This window comes from Mustelus asterias, chromosome 5 (assembly GCF_964213995.1).
Source record: "Mustelus asterias chromosome 5, sMusAst1.hap1.1, whole genome shotgun sequence".
Lineage (NCBI taxonomy): Eukaryota > Metazoa > Chordata > Chondrichthyes > Carcharhiniformes > Triakidae > Mustelus > Mustelus asterias.
Genome location: NC_135805.1, coordinates 71033732 through 71052399, shown reverse-complemented (window position 1 = coordinate 71052399; position 18668 = coordinate 71033732). Strand labels below are relative to the sequence as shown.

General features: G+C 40.1%; 1 protein-coding gene across 1 annotated transcript in view; it reads right to left on the bottom strand.

The window, feature by feature from the left end:
• Positions 1–335: 335 nt before the first annotated feature.
• The window catches only part of LOC144493600 (synaptotagmin-like protein 2), a 201652-nt gene continuing 183319 nt past the window's right edge, over positions 336–18668 (bottom strand). Inside the window, exons 10-15 of the mRNA XM_078212746.1 lie at positions 17359–17461; positions 15121–15282; positions 10264–10342; positions 8666–8765; positions 3231–3436; positions 336–1078 (exon numbers count right to left, since the gene is read on the bottom strand). Coding sequence (XP_078068872.1) covers positions 939–1078; positions 3231–3436; positions 8666–8765; positions 10264–10342; positions 15121–15282; positions 17359–17461 — 790 coding nt within the window. The 3' untranslated portion in view covers positions 336–938. The remainder of the gene's footprint in view (positions 1079–3230; positions 3437–8665; positions 8766–10263; positions 10343–15120; positions 15283–17358; positions 17462–18668) is intronic.

Genomic DNA, 18668 nt, shown 5'->3' with positions numbered 1-18668 from the left:
TAAAATTTAAAACTGCTTTTACTTCAGTCACTTTAAGATTCAATTTATTTTAATCTTTTCATGTGTAAATTAGGTGGATTAATCATGGTAAATGTCCAGGGTTACATGATAGGGCAGAGGGGAGGGCGGAGGTGCAATGCTCTTTCAGAGAGTCGGTGCAGATTTGATGGGCCGAGTGGCCTCTTTCTGCACTGTAGGAATTCTATGGGTCTAATCTTGCGCTCTCAGATTTGTTTTAAGTGATGGGTCACTCTTGATCGAAGGAACTCAGGTATATCCGTTTGTACTCATTTTGAATTGGTTACCAATTCAAACATCTGCCATAATCAAAAACGAGAGATGCATACAGTGTTTAATTTTAAATACTATATTTATAATAACATTTTGATATATGAAAAGGTGCAAAGCTTTGATAAAATGCTTACATGATTATAATTAGCCCAGAAATAAATGGTTTATGCTTATTCAACCTTTTCAACATTTGTATTTGACATTTCATTCACAGACAGGCTTTAGAAATGAAGCAGTTATGGTTTCAAAATTTTAGACATGTTCTTGGCAAATTAGGGATGAGTACAAAACGGACTTTCATTAAAATAGCAACCTCCCACACTTCATATCCTAGTAGCTTTTCATTTTTTTGCTTTTTAGATTCCCCAATTCTTTTTCTTTAGTTCTTCAACTTCCATGCTTAGCTTTGTTCTGTCTTCATTCTTCAGAAGTATACCCGTTTCTGTAGTCACTGAGTATTTTACCATTCTCCAAATGCTTCTGTTCACTTAGTTATCACCTTGTTCCATTATTTTAAACTATGGCCTGTCTCTGCAACCCATCACCCCTCAGAAAAGAAGAATGTTAAATGAAAAAAAGACATCTTGACACTAGCAAGTCATTAAAGCACCCAAAGTCAAGGGAAGCTGTGACTGAAAAATAGCTCATCACTTTCTTTTTGTCATAGTAGGTCTGAGAGGCAGTACTGCTTCCGCCCATTGATTAGGTTTGGACATCATATCCTGCCAGAGAGCAGCTTCCTCTTCATTGGAGTCCATCCAATCCACACTTCTGCCATAGCTACTCCCTGTAGAAGAATCAATCGGAAACAATCTTAAAGGAAATGGATACTAATTGGAAGTTTAACATATTCAGCACAAAATCCTTATTGTATTGTTTAATAAAAATGACTCACACCCATATGCTGCTTGAAGAGGTGAATTATTACAGAGTGTACTTAGAATGTGGATCTTGTCACATGGGATGGTTGAAGATGATTGTATTGATGTGTGTAAGAGGATCAAACATGACAGAAAAGTGAATAGAGGGCAGGGAAGAAGATATAATTAGTGCCGAGATGGCTCTTGTGAAGTATAAAAAACAGTTTAGATTATTTGGGCCTTATTGCCAGTTTGTGTGTCGTGAAGTCAACAAAATTCTATTTAATGCTGCATTACAATCTTGAATAGTGATTGACAGGATAACTCTTGACTTCACATTGAAATCAACACCAAACATGCAAGGGAACCATAAAACTGATCTACTGAAAGCTTTTTTTTTATTCGTTCATGGGATGTGGGCATTGCTGGCTGGCCAGCATTTATTGCCCATCTCTAATTGTCCTTGTTTTGAGGACATTTAAGAGTCAACCACATTGCTGAGGGACCGGAGTCACATGTAGGCCAGACCAGGTAAGGATGGCAGATGTTCTTCCTCAAAGGACATTAGTGAGCCAGATGGGTTTTCACAACAATCAACAATGGTTTAATGGTCACCTATAGATTTTTTATTAATCCCAGATTTTTATTGAATTCAAATTTCACCATCTGTCGCAGTGGGATTTAAACCTGGGTCCCCAGAACATTATCCTGGGTCTTTAAACCCAGTGACAATACTGCCGTGCCACCACCTTCCCTTCCTAGTGGTATGACTTCTCGAGATTGGACAGTGCCTGTCCAAGTGGTGGTAAGTCGTAGCTCCCATTGATCTGAAAGATCTTGCATTGAAAATGCCACTGTAGCAGGCTAGCAAATAACAATGTCCTTTCTTGCCCTTCAAGTAACAAATCCTTTTTTTTTAAATGGAAGAAACTGGTAATTTTATTAGCTATACTTGTATCAGAGATAGTAATGAGGGGGACCAATGCCTCCTATATGAACTTTAACTAATTTTAACTTCAGATAGACTGAAATAGCAACTGCACCTTTATTAGTTATAGAAGGCTTGACAACTGAATTTAGTGTGTTACTGTCAAAGCATATTGACAGGAAGAAAAGGAGACTCTGTGGTTTAGTTGGTGAAAACACTTTTCTTTCATCATTGGGATCTTGGATTAAAGCCGACAGAGGGTGATAAGGATGAAAATCTCCTCATTGCTTGTTGTAAAGGTCCCAAGTGAAATGATTTTGTACAGGCTCAACTTTGTTCTTTGCTGGTGGGTTGTTCACAGAACAAACTGACCATCATTTATCACTAATTGGCAGCCTTACTACAGAGACTGCTGTGAGGAGTGGAAATTGTCTCCTTGATGCAGTCGGGTTGATCTGCAATTGCCGCAAGATATTGATGTGGCAGACAAGAGGAAGATTTACTCTCTTTCTGGTCTAAGCTATGCCTGACCTTGGAGTGCATTCCCCAGGACTGCTGTCCCTCATATTAATGAGCACAAGGTCATACAGAACAATTTAGTTTAGCTAGAAAACTATAGTTAACTTGGACCTTCTAAAATTTAAATGGCAAATATTAGAATGCATATGCAATTTTGTCATCATCTGTTTCAGTGATGACTTTCTCAATTAATTAATTAGTAGCAAGACTAGGAAATTGGGACCCAATGTAGTTTATGGCAAACAGCAGTAAAATATGCTGTAATGTGACCATGAAACAGGAAATAGTTTCCCAAAGGATAATTGTTTTGCAAAAGCTGCAACTCTCACTATTTTCAGCCCTGCTTTATCCTGATATGTTTTATAAATTTATTTAGGGGAAAGCTGTGCAGCTTCTACTTTTCACAGCATCCTCGGTGGTAAAGTTGTCAATTAGCAATAAATGATGATCAGTTTGTTCTGTCAACAACCCACCAGCAAAGAAGAAAGTTAAGCTTGTCCAAGATCAAATGACTTGGAACAGTTAAATATATTAGATTTCCAAAGATTCCATCTGCATGTCAGGATTAAACTCCTGTCTTTCACAGCAACACTAACTAGTTTAAGTAAATTACAGATAGAAAATTACAATACCTGTGCCGAGATTAAGGCGTACTCCCCCAAGAAATTGATTGGTGAAGGTTTCATGGTCCCAGATGGATAGTTCTGCACAGGCCTCCATTACTTCATCCAGCTTGAATCCATCATATACCATTGTATGGTTATAGATCGGATTAAGAGTTTTCTTTACTACGCGAGTCTTCTGCCTGCTCTTCTTACTGGTGTCTGGTAAAATATAACTAGAAGAGGAGAAACAATATAAAAAAAGACAGTGAAAGCTTTGGATATTACTTAGTGTTAAACAAATTCTGCAATGATACATTTGTTTTCAAGCTGTGCTTCACACATCCAGTGAATTTTGCTGAGCGCCTAATTCTGGCATATTTATTCTAAAAATACCTCAAACTATTCAGCTGATGTTAAAGAAGCAAAAATGTTATAATTTTATGTATAATGTGTGCAAACTCCCTTATAAAATGCAGATGCATGAAAGAACCAACCAATTTTAAAAGCATGAAATGAAGCTCATGAAATTCTGTATTTGATAAATCCTATCTTTCCCATAGATTCACGCGGCGTGAAACAAAATCACATTAATATATTTAAAAAGGAACAGTCATAAAAAAACATGCTGCACTATGTAAGCTGCTAATTCACGAGAGTAATATCATTCTTTATCTACTTGTCCATTGAACAATTTTATATTAAAATAATAACTTCTGGTTTCTAGCGCAGAGAGAAGAGGCAAAAATTGAAAATTCTAATCAACTCTCAGATAGAACTACCATTTTTCAACGTGCCCAAAGAACAGGAAATGTCCTGACACAATTTACTGAGAAAGTTTTGTACCCAGTAATAGAATTGAATAACCATCAGAACTCGTTGCCTTTCAATCAACTTTTTCTGAACGTGACCTTTGATGTTCTCAACATTGTAAAAGCAGGAAGAGATGAAAACTAGTTACAGTAGAGCTATCTAAAGATAAACTCTCATTTAACATCAAAAATGTTCCACGTAGATAACCTACTGATGCGATCTGTTGAAATTATTAAAAGCAAATAGTCAACCTGTAAATGTCAGTGTAGGGTCACATGAGATAAAATTAAATAACCTATCAATCACTAGGTAAATAGGATCATAACATTTACAGCACAGATAAAGACCATTCACACCATTACCTTGATGTCAGTGCTGGGTTCATCAGTCTATTCAAATCTCGTTTTCATTCTGTTCTTTTATATTTTTCCTTTGCATATAAAAATGTCCTATTTCCTGTTGAATTGTGTTCTAATCACTACTTCAGGAGTTACTCATTTTAGTCATCTCTGTTTGAACCTGTTTCCCACAATATTCACTTCGCCTTTTAGTGTTAATCCTTAATTGATACCTCGTTACTGATTCACCATCCAGTATTTACTCTTCTGGAAATCTTCATTTTGAAGTCTCGGATTAAATCCCCCTTAACCTCTATTCTACTAAAAATGGTCTCAGTTTTCTACCGTTTCTTCACAAATATAGGCTTCGATTCTCTCCCAAAAAAATCAAAGTGCTGCCGCCAGTGGAAAAGCAGTGCACTTCCCATTGGCGCTGGCAGTGTTAGGCAGGTGGGATACAACCACTCTTTGGCTGCAAAAACAATCCTCCACGTGAAACGTGCCAGCAAGCTCAAGCATACAGAGATCAGGGCACTTTTTTTAAAGGGCACCCCAATCTCAGAGTACAATGCCAGGTGACCCTCCTCTCCCCCACCACCCCGCGCCCCCCACCCCGCACAGATATTGCAACCCCCCCGCAGACAAGGGGAGCAACCAGAACTTTCACCACAGAGGAGCAACCTCACTCTCACCATTAAATGTTGGGTCATTTCACCACCTCACTTCTCCCCCTTCCAACACCACACAGGTATAATGGTCACTCAAACCCCATGCCCCCCCTTCCCCACCCCAGTCATAGGTGTGGTCATAATGTCTATCCAGAGAAATAAATGGTAGTCGCTCGAAGGTATTTATTTGAGGACCCTTTGGAGGATAATCTCTGAGTCGTGCCAGCTTGTTTTATGTTTGAAAACAACCTCCATTATACACATGCTGTTCTGGCAATAAAAGCTGGAAAAAGACCCACTATGAAAAGAAAGCTGTCAGACTGTGCACCTGGTCTTTCTAGGAACGTCTTCAGATCAGAAAGAAAGCCTCTTTTAAAAAAACTGCAGATAAAAACAGCAGCTGATCACACAAGTGGGCACTTCAAATCAAAGAGAAAGCCTATTTTTTTTTTAAACTGTGGGAAGTAAAGAGGAAGAACTTCAGGCTTAATGGAATGTGAACTGATTGTATCAACAATGAACTGTTTGATCTGCCCTGGAGCTGTCAGTAAAGCTTTTAGCAACTAATGGACCATCAGTTCCTTGAATAAACAAACCTCAGCTAATCCCCACCCCCTCTTTGATCTGCCGTGGATGACTCTTCAAAATGTTAGTTCTCCTTCCACAGATGCTGTCAGACTTGCTGAGATTTTCCAGCATTTTGTTTTTGATGCTGTAACAGTGCCTTAACCAATGTCTAATGCACATTTGACATAATTTAATTGTTTTGGTATTCAAAGGTGTACAAAACCCAGAATCATTTATATTTTAAAGAAAAAATTCAAAGACTGTACCTGTACTTTGAAACTTTCTGTTCTCTCACTCTGTTAGCATGTGTACTAGTGAGAGCATACCTTTTACTTTAAATTTTATCCCCTCATATACATTACACAACACTGAGCATGGACACATAAGGAATATTAATTATTTGTATACACTACGTGGAAATCAAGTGATACCAGCACAAATCTCTCAGTATAACACTCACAGCAATCCAGAATGTCTGCTTATCCTTTCTCTTTGCATTCTGTTCTCTAATAATCCCTCTATCATTCCGTTTAATACCAGATGTACCAATTCTGATCTCCCCAATATACTTGTGCTCCAAAGAAGATTGGAAAGAAATTGAAATGTTAGTTCCTCCCAGCCAATCATCAAAGATTTTACAACGGGTTTGATGTTCCATTGAAGCTGGCAGAAGCTCATAAATAAATGAAAATTGGTGTCAAATTACATCATTACAATGCCAATACCATTTTCTGAATTTACTGCCTAACTCATGTCACTTCCTGTTGCCAATTAAAGTTTTACAAATCCTGATGAAGCCATTTCAAATACTATTTGAGTGGATGAAAACACAAAATTCTGGAACTCCTCAGCAGGTCAGGCAGCATTTGTGGAGAGAGAAACAGTCTTAACGTTTCAGGTCAATGTTCCAGAACTGGCCTCAGGTCTGAATGAAAGGTCCTGAAACTTTCCCTATTCACAAATGCTGTCTGACCCGTTGAGAGTTTCTAACATGTTCTGATTTTATTTCAGATTTTCAGCATCTGCAGTAATTTGCTTTTGCTTTTCTGTTTCCGTTGTTTATAATTAAAACTCTATAAAGCCTTTGGAAACATTCTCTTCCAGTAGACCATAAGACATTCGAGCAGAATTAGGCCACTCGGCCCATCGAGTCCGCTCCACCATTCAATCATGGCTGATATTTTTCTCATCCCCATTCTCCTGCCTTTTCCCCGTAACCCCTAGTCCCCTTATTAATCAAGAACCTATCTATCTCTGTCTTAAAGACACTCAATGAGCTGGCCTCCACAGCCTTCTGCGGCAAAGAGTTCCACAGATTCAACACTCTCTGGCTGAGGAAGTAGCTTGTGCATTTGTCTGCTTATAGGATTTAAAAGCATACTTAGTCATTATTGCAGCGTCAGAACTGTTAAGAAGAGATTGTTAACATTTTAGCTGTTGATTAATGCATTCCAATCCTGTTTGGGACCATTTGTAAAAGAAATCCAAGCACCCAGTTATCAACTGACAGAACTACTCCACAAGATTTCACATTTTGAAACAAAAACCTAAGTAATTGTACACAAAAATAAATCAAATAAAGTTAGTACCTTTACTTTAACACTGTTTATAAAGACTTATGCTATATACTCAATTCTACTTGCTACTCCCCACCACTTACCAACCCATCCCTAAGGGTTCCATTATCTTACAAAATCTTAAAGGTTCATTCACTTCTTTAGGGACCACCTAAAAAGTATGCAACTGCCATTTGGAGGTAATGTTGATTTCTCGTCAGTGTTTCAGCTATTCTCTGAAGATTCTATGGGGTCTGAAGAGTCATATTTGACTTAAAACATTAACAATGTTACTTTCTCCTCAGGTGCTGTCAAACAGTATTCCCAGGACTTTCTGATTTTATTTATGATTCTATGTGAATCCTTCCATTAGCTTTTGGCTAAATAATCCTCCAGTTTTCTTTAAGCACCCTAGACTTTTCAATTCAAACGTGGGCTTCACTGCCATCTTAGGGATTTAAACATCAAGAAAACTCCTGATAGCCCTGTATGTTCCTCCAGCTTCTGTATAGCTGATGATCTCACAGCTTTTTCCCAGTGCCTAGCAGGTGTTTTCTCTTCACCTGTCCCAAGCTGACTGACTTCTGCCTACTTTCTGCAACAATGATCTGTGAGGACCATGGTAGATTTCTTCCATTAGCTGCACACTAGGCAAATCTTCCAGCCTCTCTTCCCCTCACAATTTTCAAACTGATCCCAAGCTCCTACCTGCATTCTGCATGGTGAACAATAAAGTTAGTATTTTCTCTGTTTAAATGTAGACCTGACTAACATTCATTTTCCTTTGGTTGTCCCCACTCAGTGAGCCTATGGCTGTTCTCAAACTGAACTGCCCCCCTTTATCTATAGTTAAATCCTTAATTCCTAAACCTAAAGGTATGTTCTAAAACATATGAACAGTGAACCAGATTTTCAAAACCATGGGCAGCAGTCGATAAATCCAACTTTGAGGAAAGGAAGAAGAGAAGGAAAAGTTAGAAACGGAACCGGGGCAGGATGGACAGCACATAGCAGAGGGAATACTCAGAGAAATCCTTTCAATCTCAACAGAAAATGTACAGAATTTCTCTGAGAGATAATGAAGGAGGAGGCAGCAATTCTTGAAGGGAGGCATCAAACAAGTTCAATCTAAAAATCTTTAAAAACCCCAAGAGCAAATATCAATTCTGCCTTTAAAGTGTATTTTTAAATGGGAAAGTTAATGTCCTCATGTAACCTCTACAGCAAAGTTCTTAGCAGAGTTCAGTACTGTTATAAGAAGAACAATATAGCACAGGAACAGGCCCTTTGGCCCACTAAGCCTGTGTCAAGATGCGATTTCTATCCCTCTGTTCACCTCCCGTTCATATGTCTATCAATATATACTTTGAACGTTGCTAACATGCCTGCTTCCATCACCTCCACTGGCAGTGCACTCCAAGCATCACCAAGGACTTTTCAATTTATTAATTGCATGTTCTATTTACCATTTATAAACAACTGTATATAAAAAATTGTACTATTCTGATTCTAACAGGACTTACCATCTCACAAAAGAGTCTACACCATCTGGCTTTAGTGGCTGTAATTGCATTGCTCCTTTCAGCCAGATATGAACTTCCCCATTGAGTGGCATGGCTCCATCTAAAGTATATTGCACATTATCAGTTATACATTGATTGTTTCAAGAAATCTTGAATACACAACATCTGTCATCAGAACTTAAATGAATGTGTTTGTGCTTTTCTCCTGTACATGGTCTCAAGAAATAAAGAACAAAGAAAAAAGAAAATTACAGTGCAGGAACAGGCCCTTCGACCCTCCAAGCCTGCACCGACCATGCTGCCCAACTGAACTAAAACCCCCTACCCTTCCGGGGACCATATCCTTCTGTTCCCATCCTATTCATGTATTTATCCAGATGCCCCTTAAAAGTCACTATCATATCTGCTTCCACTACCTCCCCCAGTAGTGAGTTCCATGCACCCACCAACGTCTGTGTAAAAAACTTGTCCCGTATATCTCCTTTAAACCTTGTCCCTCGAACCTTAAACCTATGCCCCCTAATAATTGACTCTTCCACCCTGGGAAAAAGCTTCTGACTATCCACTCTGTCCATGTCCCTCATAATCTTGTAGACTTCTATCAGGTCACCCCTCAACCTCCGTCGTTCCAGTGAGAACAAAATGTCACGTCAACACAATTCACCCAGATATGGGGGTTGGGGAGAAGAAGAAGATGGGAAGAATTATTCTATTTGGATTATGAACAAAATTAATTGCAATAATAGACATAATTTGCAACCTTTTTATTTTCTTGGTTACATTTAATACTATTTTCTCTCGAGAATAGGCTCAGGTGAATAGTGACTTATCCCCATCATTTTGCTCCTCTACTAAAATGTCCTTTTAACTTTTTATTTCATTATTTTGGTACCAGGAGTATTTCAGGGCGGATTACAGTTAAGTGTCATTTTGTAACCTGGAACAATTATGGTGTTGCTAAAATAATTACACTGTATTGCTAGATACTAGCATTGTATTTTTGAGTGAGGGAGAGAAATTATTGCACTTTATTGTGCCATAAACTTTGTTACACACAAGGTAAAACCTTGCTTTTCCTCTTGCAGACCCAGCTATTCTGAAACAAAATAGTTTTGACATTGGTCAACCAATCCTTTTCATATAATTTTGGAAAATTGAAAGTAAGAGAGTAAAAAGAGCAGAAGAACGTAGCTGGTTAACATTAGAACATGACACCAACTTCCTTCATTCTCTTAGTACTCAGTACTAGTACCAGCCTCTGTCTTGAATCTACTCTGTGGCTGGACATTCAGAGACGGACAATTCCAAAGATTCACAACCCTCTGAGTAAAGAAATTTCTCTCACCTCAGGCCTGGCTCCCAAAACCGGGGGAAACATTTTCTCAGATCTACCCTGTCAAACTCTTTAACCAAATTTAATTTTCAGTTAGAGCACCTCCCAATCTTCTAAACCCCAAGGTGGAGAGTTTTCCACCTGATTTAGAAACAGAGAAAATAGGAGCAGGTGTAGGCCATTCGGTCCTTTGCGCCTACTCTACCTGTTCAGTGTGTTTGATTGGAAAAACTGATCCAAGTGTTACAAATGAAAGGGAGATTACCTATTGACCCAGCTGGAATATACTTGAGTGCCACACAGATTTCTCCTTGATTGATGTTTCCATCAGGAAGATTGGACGGCTGAAAATGTATAATATTTTATGCATAATATTAGATAAAGATGGCAGTATATATTCTAAATAATTCAGATGTTTTGGTACATATTGCCTTGATAGACACATACAACAGATTATCATACAATTATACCACAATATTAAAAGTACCGTGTATCCATGTACCATGTGGAGCCGAGTTACACTACTATTGCACCTCACGCTGAATCTGCCCCACCACCAAAATGGACCCATCAGTCTTGCAGCGGACACAGAGGAATTCATCAGGCGAATGAGGCTTCGGGAGTTCTTCCACAAACCCCAAGAGGCCAACAGTGAACCCAATGAGACAGCCAATTAACCGGAACAGCCGACAGTGAGATCTGCGGTGCAGCAACCGAAGAGGAAAGAGTCAAACTGGACGCCTCCAGAAGGCCGCTGCCCTCGACTCAACGTGTATGCCCAACTCGTCAGGAGGTGCGTCAATGCCAGATTCATCAGCCGCACTCACAAGGCAACCCCATACGTCACCCAAGCACAACGCAATGCCATCCGCGCTCTCAAGACCAACACAACATTGTCACCAAACCAGCAGACAAAGGAGGGGCCACTGTCATACTGAACAGAATGGATTACTGCAAAGAAGCGTACCAACAACTGAACAACGAGGAACACTACAGACAGTTACCCGCAGATCCAACCAAAGAACACACCCGTCAATTCAACAGACTGATCAAGACCTTTGATCCGGACCTTCAGAGCACCCCCCGTGCTCTCATCCATGTACTCCCCACATTGGAAATCTCTACTGCCTCCCGAAGATACACAAGGCAAACATACCCAGCTGTCCCATTGTATCAGGCAATGGGACCCTGTGTAAGAATCTCCCGGCTATGTCGAGGGCATCCTAAAACCCATCGTACAAAGAACCCCCAGCTTCTGTCGCGACAGTACAGACTTCTTACAGAAACTCAGCACGCATGGAGCAGTTGAACCAGGAACACTCTTAGTCACAATGGAAGTTTTGGCACTCTACACCAGCATCCCCCATGACGACGGCCTTGCTGCAACTGCCTCAGTACTCAACGCCAACAATTGCCAATCTCCAGAGGCAATTCTACAATTTATCCGCTTCATCCTGGACCACAGCGTCTTCACTCTCAACAACCAGTTCTTCATCCAGACATGGAACAGCCATGGGGACCAAATTCGCACCTCAATATGCCAACATCTTCATGCACAGGTTCGAACAAGATCTCTTCACCACACAGGACCTTCAACCGATGCTATACACGAGATACATCGATGACATTTTCTTCCTTTGGACTCATGGTGAACAATCACTGAAACAACTACATGATGACATCAACAAGTTCCATCCCACCATCAGACTCACCTTGGACTACCCTCAAGAATCAGTTGCATTCTCGGACACATGCCTCTCCATCAAGGACGGTCACCTCAGTACTTCACTGTACCGCAAGCCCACGGATAACCTCACAATGCTCCACTTCTCCAGCTTCCACCCGAAACACGTTAAAGAAGCCATCCCCTACGGACAAGCCCTCTGTATACACAGGATCTGCTCAGATGACGAGAATCGCAACAGACACCTATAGATGCTGAAAGATGCCCTCATAAGAACAGGATATGGCGCTCGACTCATCGATTGACAGTTCCGACGTGCCACAGCGAAAAACCGCACCAACCTCCTCAGAAGACAAACACGGGATACAGTGGACAGAGTACCCTTTGTCGTCCAGTACTTCCCCGGAGCGGAGAAGCTACGACATCTTCTTCAGAGCCTTCAACATGTCATTGATGAAGACGAACATCTCGCCAAGGCCATCCCCACACCCCCACTACTTGCCTTCAAAAAACCACGCAACCTCAAACAGACCATTGTCCGCAGCAAACTACCCAGCCTTCAGGAGAACAGTGACCACGACACCACACAACCCTGCCACAGCAATCTCTGCAAGACGTGCCGGATCATCAACAAGGATGCCAACATCTCACGTGAGAACACCATCCACCAGGTACACAGTACATACTCATGCGATTCGGCCAACGTTGTCTATCTGATACGCTGCAGGAAAGGATGTCCCGAGGCATGGTACATTGGCGAGACCATACAGATGCTACGACAACGGATGAAAGGACACCACTTGACAATCACCAGACAGAAGTGTTCCCTTCCTGTTGGGGAACACTTCAGCAGTCACGGGCATTCAGCCTCTGATCTTCGGGTAAGCATTCTCCAAGGCGGCCTTCACGACACACGACAACGCAGAATCACTGAGCAGAAACTGATAGCCAAGTTCCGCACACATGGGGACGGCCTCAACCGGGATCTTGGGTTCATGTCACACTATCTGTAACCCCCACGACTTGCCTGGGCTTGCAAAATCTCACTAACTGTCCTGGCTTGAGACAGTTTACACCTCTTTAACCTGTGCTTAACCCTCTCTCCACTCGCATTGTCTGCACCTGTAAAGACCTGATTACCTGTTAAGACTCGCATTCCAACCATTATCTTGTAAATTGAGTTTGTATCTGTATATGCCCAGTTTGTGAACCCAGCTCCTCACTCACCTGAAGAAGGAGTGACACTCCGAAAACTTGTGCTACCAAATAAACCTGTTGGACTTTAAGCTGGTGTTGTGAGACTTCTTACTGTGCTTACCCCAGTCCAACGCCGGCATCTCCACATCATACTGAATTGAGCAGTAGGTCATTACATGCACATGTGAGTATTTGTGTAAAACTTCATGCCATTTGAGAATTTTCTTTTACCTCCTAAGATGGTAGGCAACAGCATTCACTTGTTACTACCATTACAAACATTGAAAGTAGTTCTGGAAGATTTTCGGATTCTAAAGTGGGACTTTGCATCACTGTCACATTTCAGGAATTGTGACCCTTTTTTCATAGAAAGGATCTTAAAAAAATACTATCGATGTTAAATTTTTATAAGCAATATTCACTCACAAAAGTGATAAAGGTGACCAAGACAAAAAGCTGTTAATATTCTAATTCAATGTTGTCTCTCTCAGAGTCAGGTTATCTGGGTAAGAAACAATTTGCCCATTGCTCCGAAAACCTATTGATCATTGTCTGTGAGACAGAAAGTCAAAAGAGGGGCGTGTTTTTTTAGCAAGGAGCTTTTCAATCAGGCATTAAAATGATGTGAAATGTGGTTCTGCAGGAGAGAAATGGTTCTGCTCATAGGAACAAAGGAACTGAAGTAGGTCATTTCATCACTTGAGCATATAATACCATTCAGTGAGACCATGGCTGTCTGTGACCGAGCTCCACATACTTGCCTTAACCTATATCCCTTATTACTTTTGGTTAACAAAAAATCTATTAATCTCCCATTTAAAATTACTGTTTGACCTAGCGTCAACTGCAGTTTGCAAAAGATAATGTTAATCTTTTACCACCCTTTGCACATAGACATATTTTCTAATTTCACTCCTGAAAGGACAGCTCTAATCTCCAGAGCACTTTTCTGATCCTAAACTCCCCAGCCAGCAGAAATAGTTTCATTCTATCTCACCTTTCTGTTCCCCTTAATACTTTGAAAACTTTGAGCAAACCATCCCCTAACTTTTTTAATTCCAGGGAAAACAAACCTAGTTTGTGTAGTTGTTCCCTGTAATTTAACTCTTAGATTTCAGGTTATTATTCTATTAAATCCACAATGCTCTCTCTCCAAAGCCAATTTATCTTTCCTAAGGTGTGGCGGCCAGAATGGTTCAAAGTACTCTAGGTATAACCTAACCATGGCTATGTACTGCTGGAGAATAATTTTGATCTCCTGTATTCTATTCTATTTTTAGGGCAGCACGGTGGCACAGTGATTGGCACTGCTGCCTCACAGCGCCAGGGACCCAGGTTCAATTCCCAGTTGGGTCACTGTTTGTGTGGAGTTTGCACGTTCTCCCATGTCTGCGTGGGTTTCCTTCGGGTGCTCCAGTTTCCTCCCACAGTTCGAAAGACGTGCTGGTCAGGGTGCATTGACTCGAACGTGCCAGAATGTGGCGACTAGAGGAATTTCACAGTAACTTCATTGCAATAATGTAAACCTCACTTGTGACTTATAAATAAACTTTACTTTAGATCTATCATTTTCACCCAAATGTGTATTTTTTCGTTGATACAAAACTGAGTGGATAATTAGATCATAAGACAGGTTTTAAATCTTTATGGTTTTAGAAATAAATGAACAGTAGCTCATGCAATGTTACAGTATAAACAATCCCCCTGGTGTCTTGGTGTTATTTGGAGGAATTGAAGAAACCCAGAGAAGTAAGTCTGTACACTTATTTTTTTACTTTCTTTATGAGACTAGGTGAAACAAGTGCCCACCCCCAAGTTGCACAAGGGGTAAACCCCCTACCCTGAGCACACATACCCCTCCTCTCCCATCCCAAGCAGAAGGTGCTTCATTAACACCCTCCATGACATACATGGGCCTGGGCCCTCGCCAGTCGTGGCCTCGTGTCTGACATTTCTCTGCCCAACTGCGGCCAGCTGCTGCTTTCCATTGTTGAGGTCAAGACAGATCATCACTTGCCTCAGTGCCCACCCACCCAATTCCCAGAGTCACAATGCAGGGTGATAGATTCCCAATACAGTGCTCTCTGGCCACAATTTTTATGCATTTGGGGATCATCGGAAGTTTAAATTTTAAATCATTTTCTAAGAATTTATGGATTAAAACCAACTGACTCAAGATGACTAATAGATGTTGACTTGCATGGTTAAAAATATACATCTCATGCAAGAGGCAATTGTTACCTTTGACTGCAAGTTGTACCAGTTTGCTGTGTTTTCATTCCAGTCCCAGTTACTCATCTCTACCTCTGTTTCACCAAGGAACACATTTCGACCAAGAGTATCATTGTGCCACACAGAGAGATTCAGTGTTCGATTCTGAAGCTCTTGTTTCTTTATTTTGTACTGAAAAGATAAATAAAATAAACATTAACTCAACCAATCTAGGATGTATTATGACAGTTTCTGCAAAAACCATATACAAGAGTTATACTTAATGTTTCATCTGTGATTGTGCAATGCAAGAGTTTCCATTGATATTACCCAAGGTTGTTTCATATTAATTATTATGATTAATCATCATTTTGTCAGCTTTAAGGATATTTATCTCAACCCATGACAAGAATGACCATACTGGAACGACCAAATAGCATTTACTTTACACCTTTACACCTTTTCCAGCAGGTGCATCGGGTACCAAGACTGACAACACTTGGATTCCATTGACTCTGTCTACACTTCCTGCTGCCTCAGCAAAGCAGCCAGCATAATTAAGGACCTCATGCACCCCGGACATTCTCTTTTCCACCTTCTTCCTTCAGGAAAAAGATACAAAAGTCTGAGGTCACGTACCAACCGACTCAAGAACAACTTCTTCCCTACTGCTATCAGACTTTTGAATGGACTTACCTTGCATTGAGTTGATCTTTCTCTATGCCCTAGCTATGACTGTAACACGACATTCTGCAATCTCTCGTTTCCTTCACTATGAACAGTATGTTTTGTCTGTATAGCGCGCAAGAAACAATACTTTTCACTGTATGTTAATAAATGTGACAATAATAAATCAAATCAAATCAAATGTCTTCTGAACATATAAGAATATTGAAAAGGAGAATGGTATAAAAGAATAAATGTAATTGTGCTTAAAAAGACCTCAGCACTCAGCCCTGTAATTTTTTCCATGTTATTTTTGGTCAGGCTGCTGTAAACCCGAGTCCCCTGATTACCTCAGCAGTGAGCACCAGCCTTGGGCACATTGCTGAGACTGTTGAGCTGCCAACCCTCTGAACGGACCAGCAGCTATCAGAGATGGGCAGCGTTACTTAATAGAACAGCATCTTCTCTGCCTCCACTGAATTGGCTACCGCCTGTAAAATGAACCCCTCAGAAATAAAAACAGAAAATGCTGCAAATCTCAGCATATCTGGGCAGCATCCATGGAGAGGGGGACAGAGTTACCGTTTCAAGTCCGTTTCAATGGAACTTTAATGGAACTTCTTCAGTTTTTATTAAATGAAGCTACAGATTCCGCTGCCAGCCAAAGCCGGGTTAGACCCCATTTCTGGCCCAGACAACAGGATTTCTGTCACCTCTGGAAAATCCTGGCCTATATTTCAATTGAATTATTGAGAAATCCATGTAAGTGGCATTTCCATTTCCTTGGTATGGCGTGTACACATACTCCATCTACCAACGCCCGGAGCAAAAGATAAGGTTAAGGTTCCTTGAGTACAGAGCCACTACTGGAGTTTAACCAGCTAAATCCTCACGTATAAGCAGATCAGTCATCAATACCAATTGGAATTACCGAGTCTGTTCAGCAGACCAACTTGATTCCAATCTTCCATTATTAGCTGGAATCAATATGGTCCCAAAGAGGCTTTACTTATTCTGACTTTGACAAAGCGTCATCTAGACTCAAAACGTTAGCTCTATTCTCTCCCCACAGATGCTGTCAGGCCTGCTGAGATTTTCTGTTTTTGTTTCAGATTCCAGCCTCCACAGTATTTTGCTCTTTACTTATTCCCCCACTTACTCAAAAAAGATGATTACTGGCTTTGAGTAATTCCTTTGTAACAGCCCCTTCTCTTTTTCATTGCTTTATCCTAATCCCAGTTTTGGAAGCAAGTCACAGTTCTACTAGTTATTTTGCACACTGCCAATTTTCCTTCTTACATTACCCAATCAACTTATTTTCTTTTTATTGCATTTTACTCAAACTCTCACTTCATAGCTTTGTTTCAGTTATAGAAAATGGTGCTCAAGAAATCACGAATTGAGTAGCTTCCTTAAAAAAAGTACAAAAACCACAGAATTGTTGCAGTGCAGAAGGAGGCCATTCAGCCCATCGTGTCTGTATCAGCTTTCTGAATGAGCAACTCACTTCACTTAACAGCAAGGGAGTGCACTATTTCTGTATTTTGTAATAATTTGCAGATGGAAAGTAATCTACAAGCTCTAATTTCAAAATAAATGTACCTTCAGGGTTTCATTATATTGAGGATTCAGCGTAGACTTCTTTACAGATGACTTGCGCTTGCTTGGACGTGAGCGGTCAGGAAGTAGGTAGGTCTTTACGTACCTGTTTGAAGACAAAAACACTCTTAAGTACAGGTTTCTGGAATTTATGTGTATATCCCATTTATCAGTCTATAACTTCAATCTCTGGCATGTCAATGAGTATTAAAATATTTTGAATTTCAATAACATTTACAAGCGGGGGAATTCATGTTTACAACAACTTAAATTCTTGAAATTGATATCGAAAGACATCATTACTTGACCTCTGAATGTATCCGTTTGGGATACATAAAGTATATAAACCAATCAAGCATAATATAGCATAATGACAATCCTCTGACAGAATTCTCCTCAGGCATACAAAATCAATTGAGGTTGTCTCACATGTGATGGAGTACATGTTACTTTTCTATAAATGCTAGTTGAACTATCAATGTTTATTGAGATTACAGTTGACCACCATAGGGTCCATTTTAAAGTTAAAAAAAACTTTTAACAGCATCACCTTTCAAATTATTATATTTCTTCCTCAGTGTATTTTCTGTCTCATTACATTTTATCACTGTAGAGATTTTTAGTACCTACTTATTTACGGTTCTCCTGAAATACTTTGCAGCTTGTTGTTTCATGTGCAGCAAAGACCAATGTCAAATCAAATAATTTGATTTAGTTCCAGTCATTGTTGACTAAGCTCATTATAAACATTTCAGTGCCTCTGATATATTTTATTACGGTTTTGCCTGGACATTTTTCTTTCCTTTCCTCGTCTCTCACTCAAGCATGAAAATGCCAATTTGCTAATGCCAATTTGTAAACAGATACTAAAAGTTAAATGAAATTGACCTGGGATATTCCTGGTCCAAGTGTTCTTGACTTTCTGTAGTAGATGCACAAGACCTCGATGCAATGCCCTTTTGCAATAGCAAAGCTGACATTTGGATCTCACGAAATAATGAATTGTAGGCTCAAAGTTTGAATCTCCCAGCAGCCCATAATCTTTGAAATTGGCTGCATTCACAAAGTTTATTACTATGATAACGTTGCTTTATACGCATAAGTTAGTGACAGGAATTTTAAGAATTTCTCCAATTTACATTCTCCATGGAATCCGACTAGTTTTGCAGATATTTTTGAAGTCTGTCCCTACCACATATATAGCTCCACCATCAAGTTCATCAAACAGAATTGAAGGCTGTGACAGTACCATTACATAGGCCGGTCTTTCTGAAATGTGTGATATATATATCAAAGATTCATGCTGTGCATTT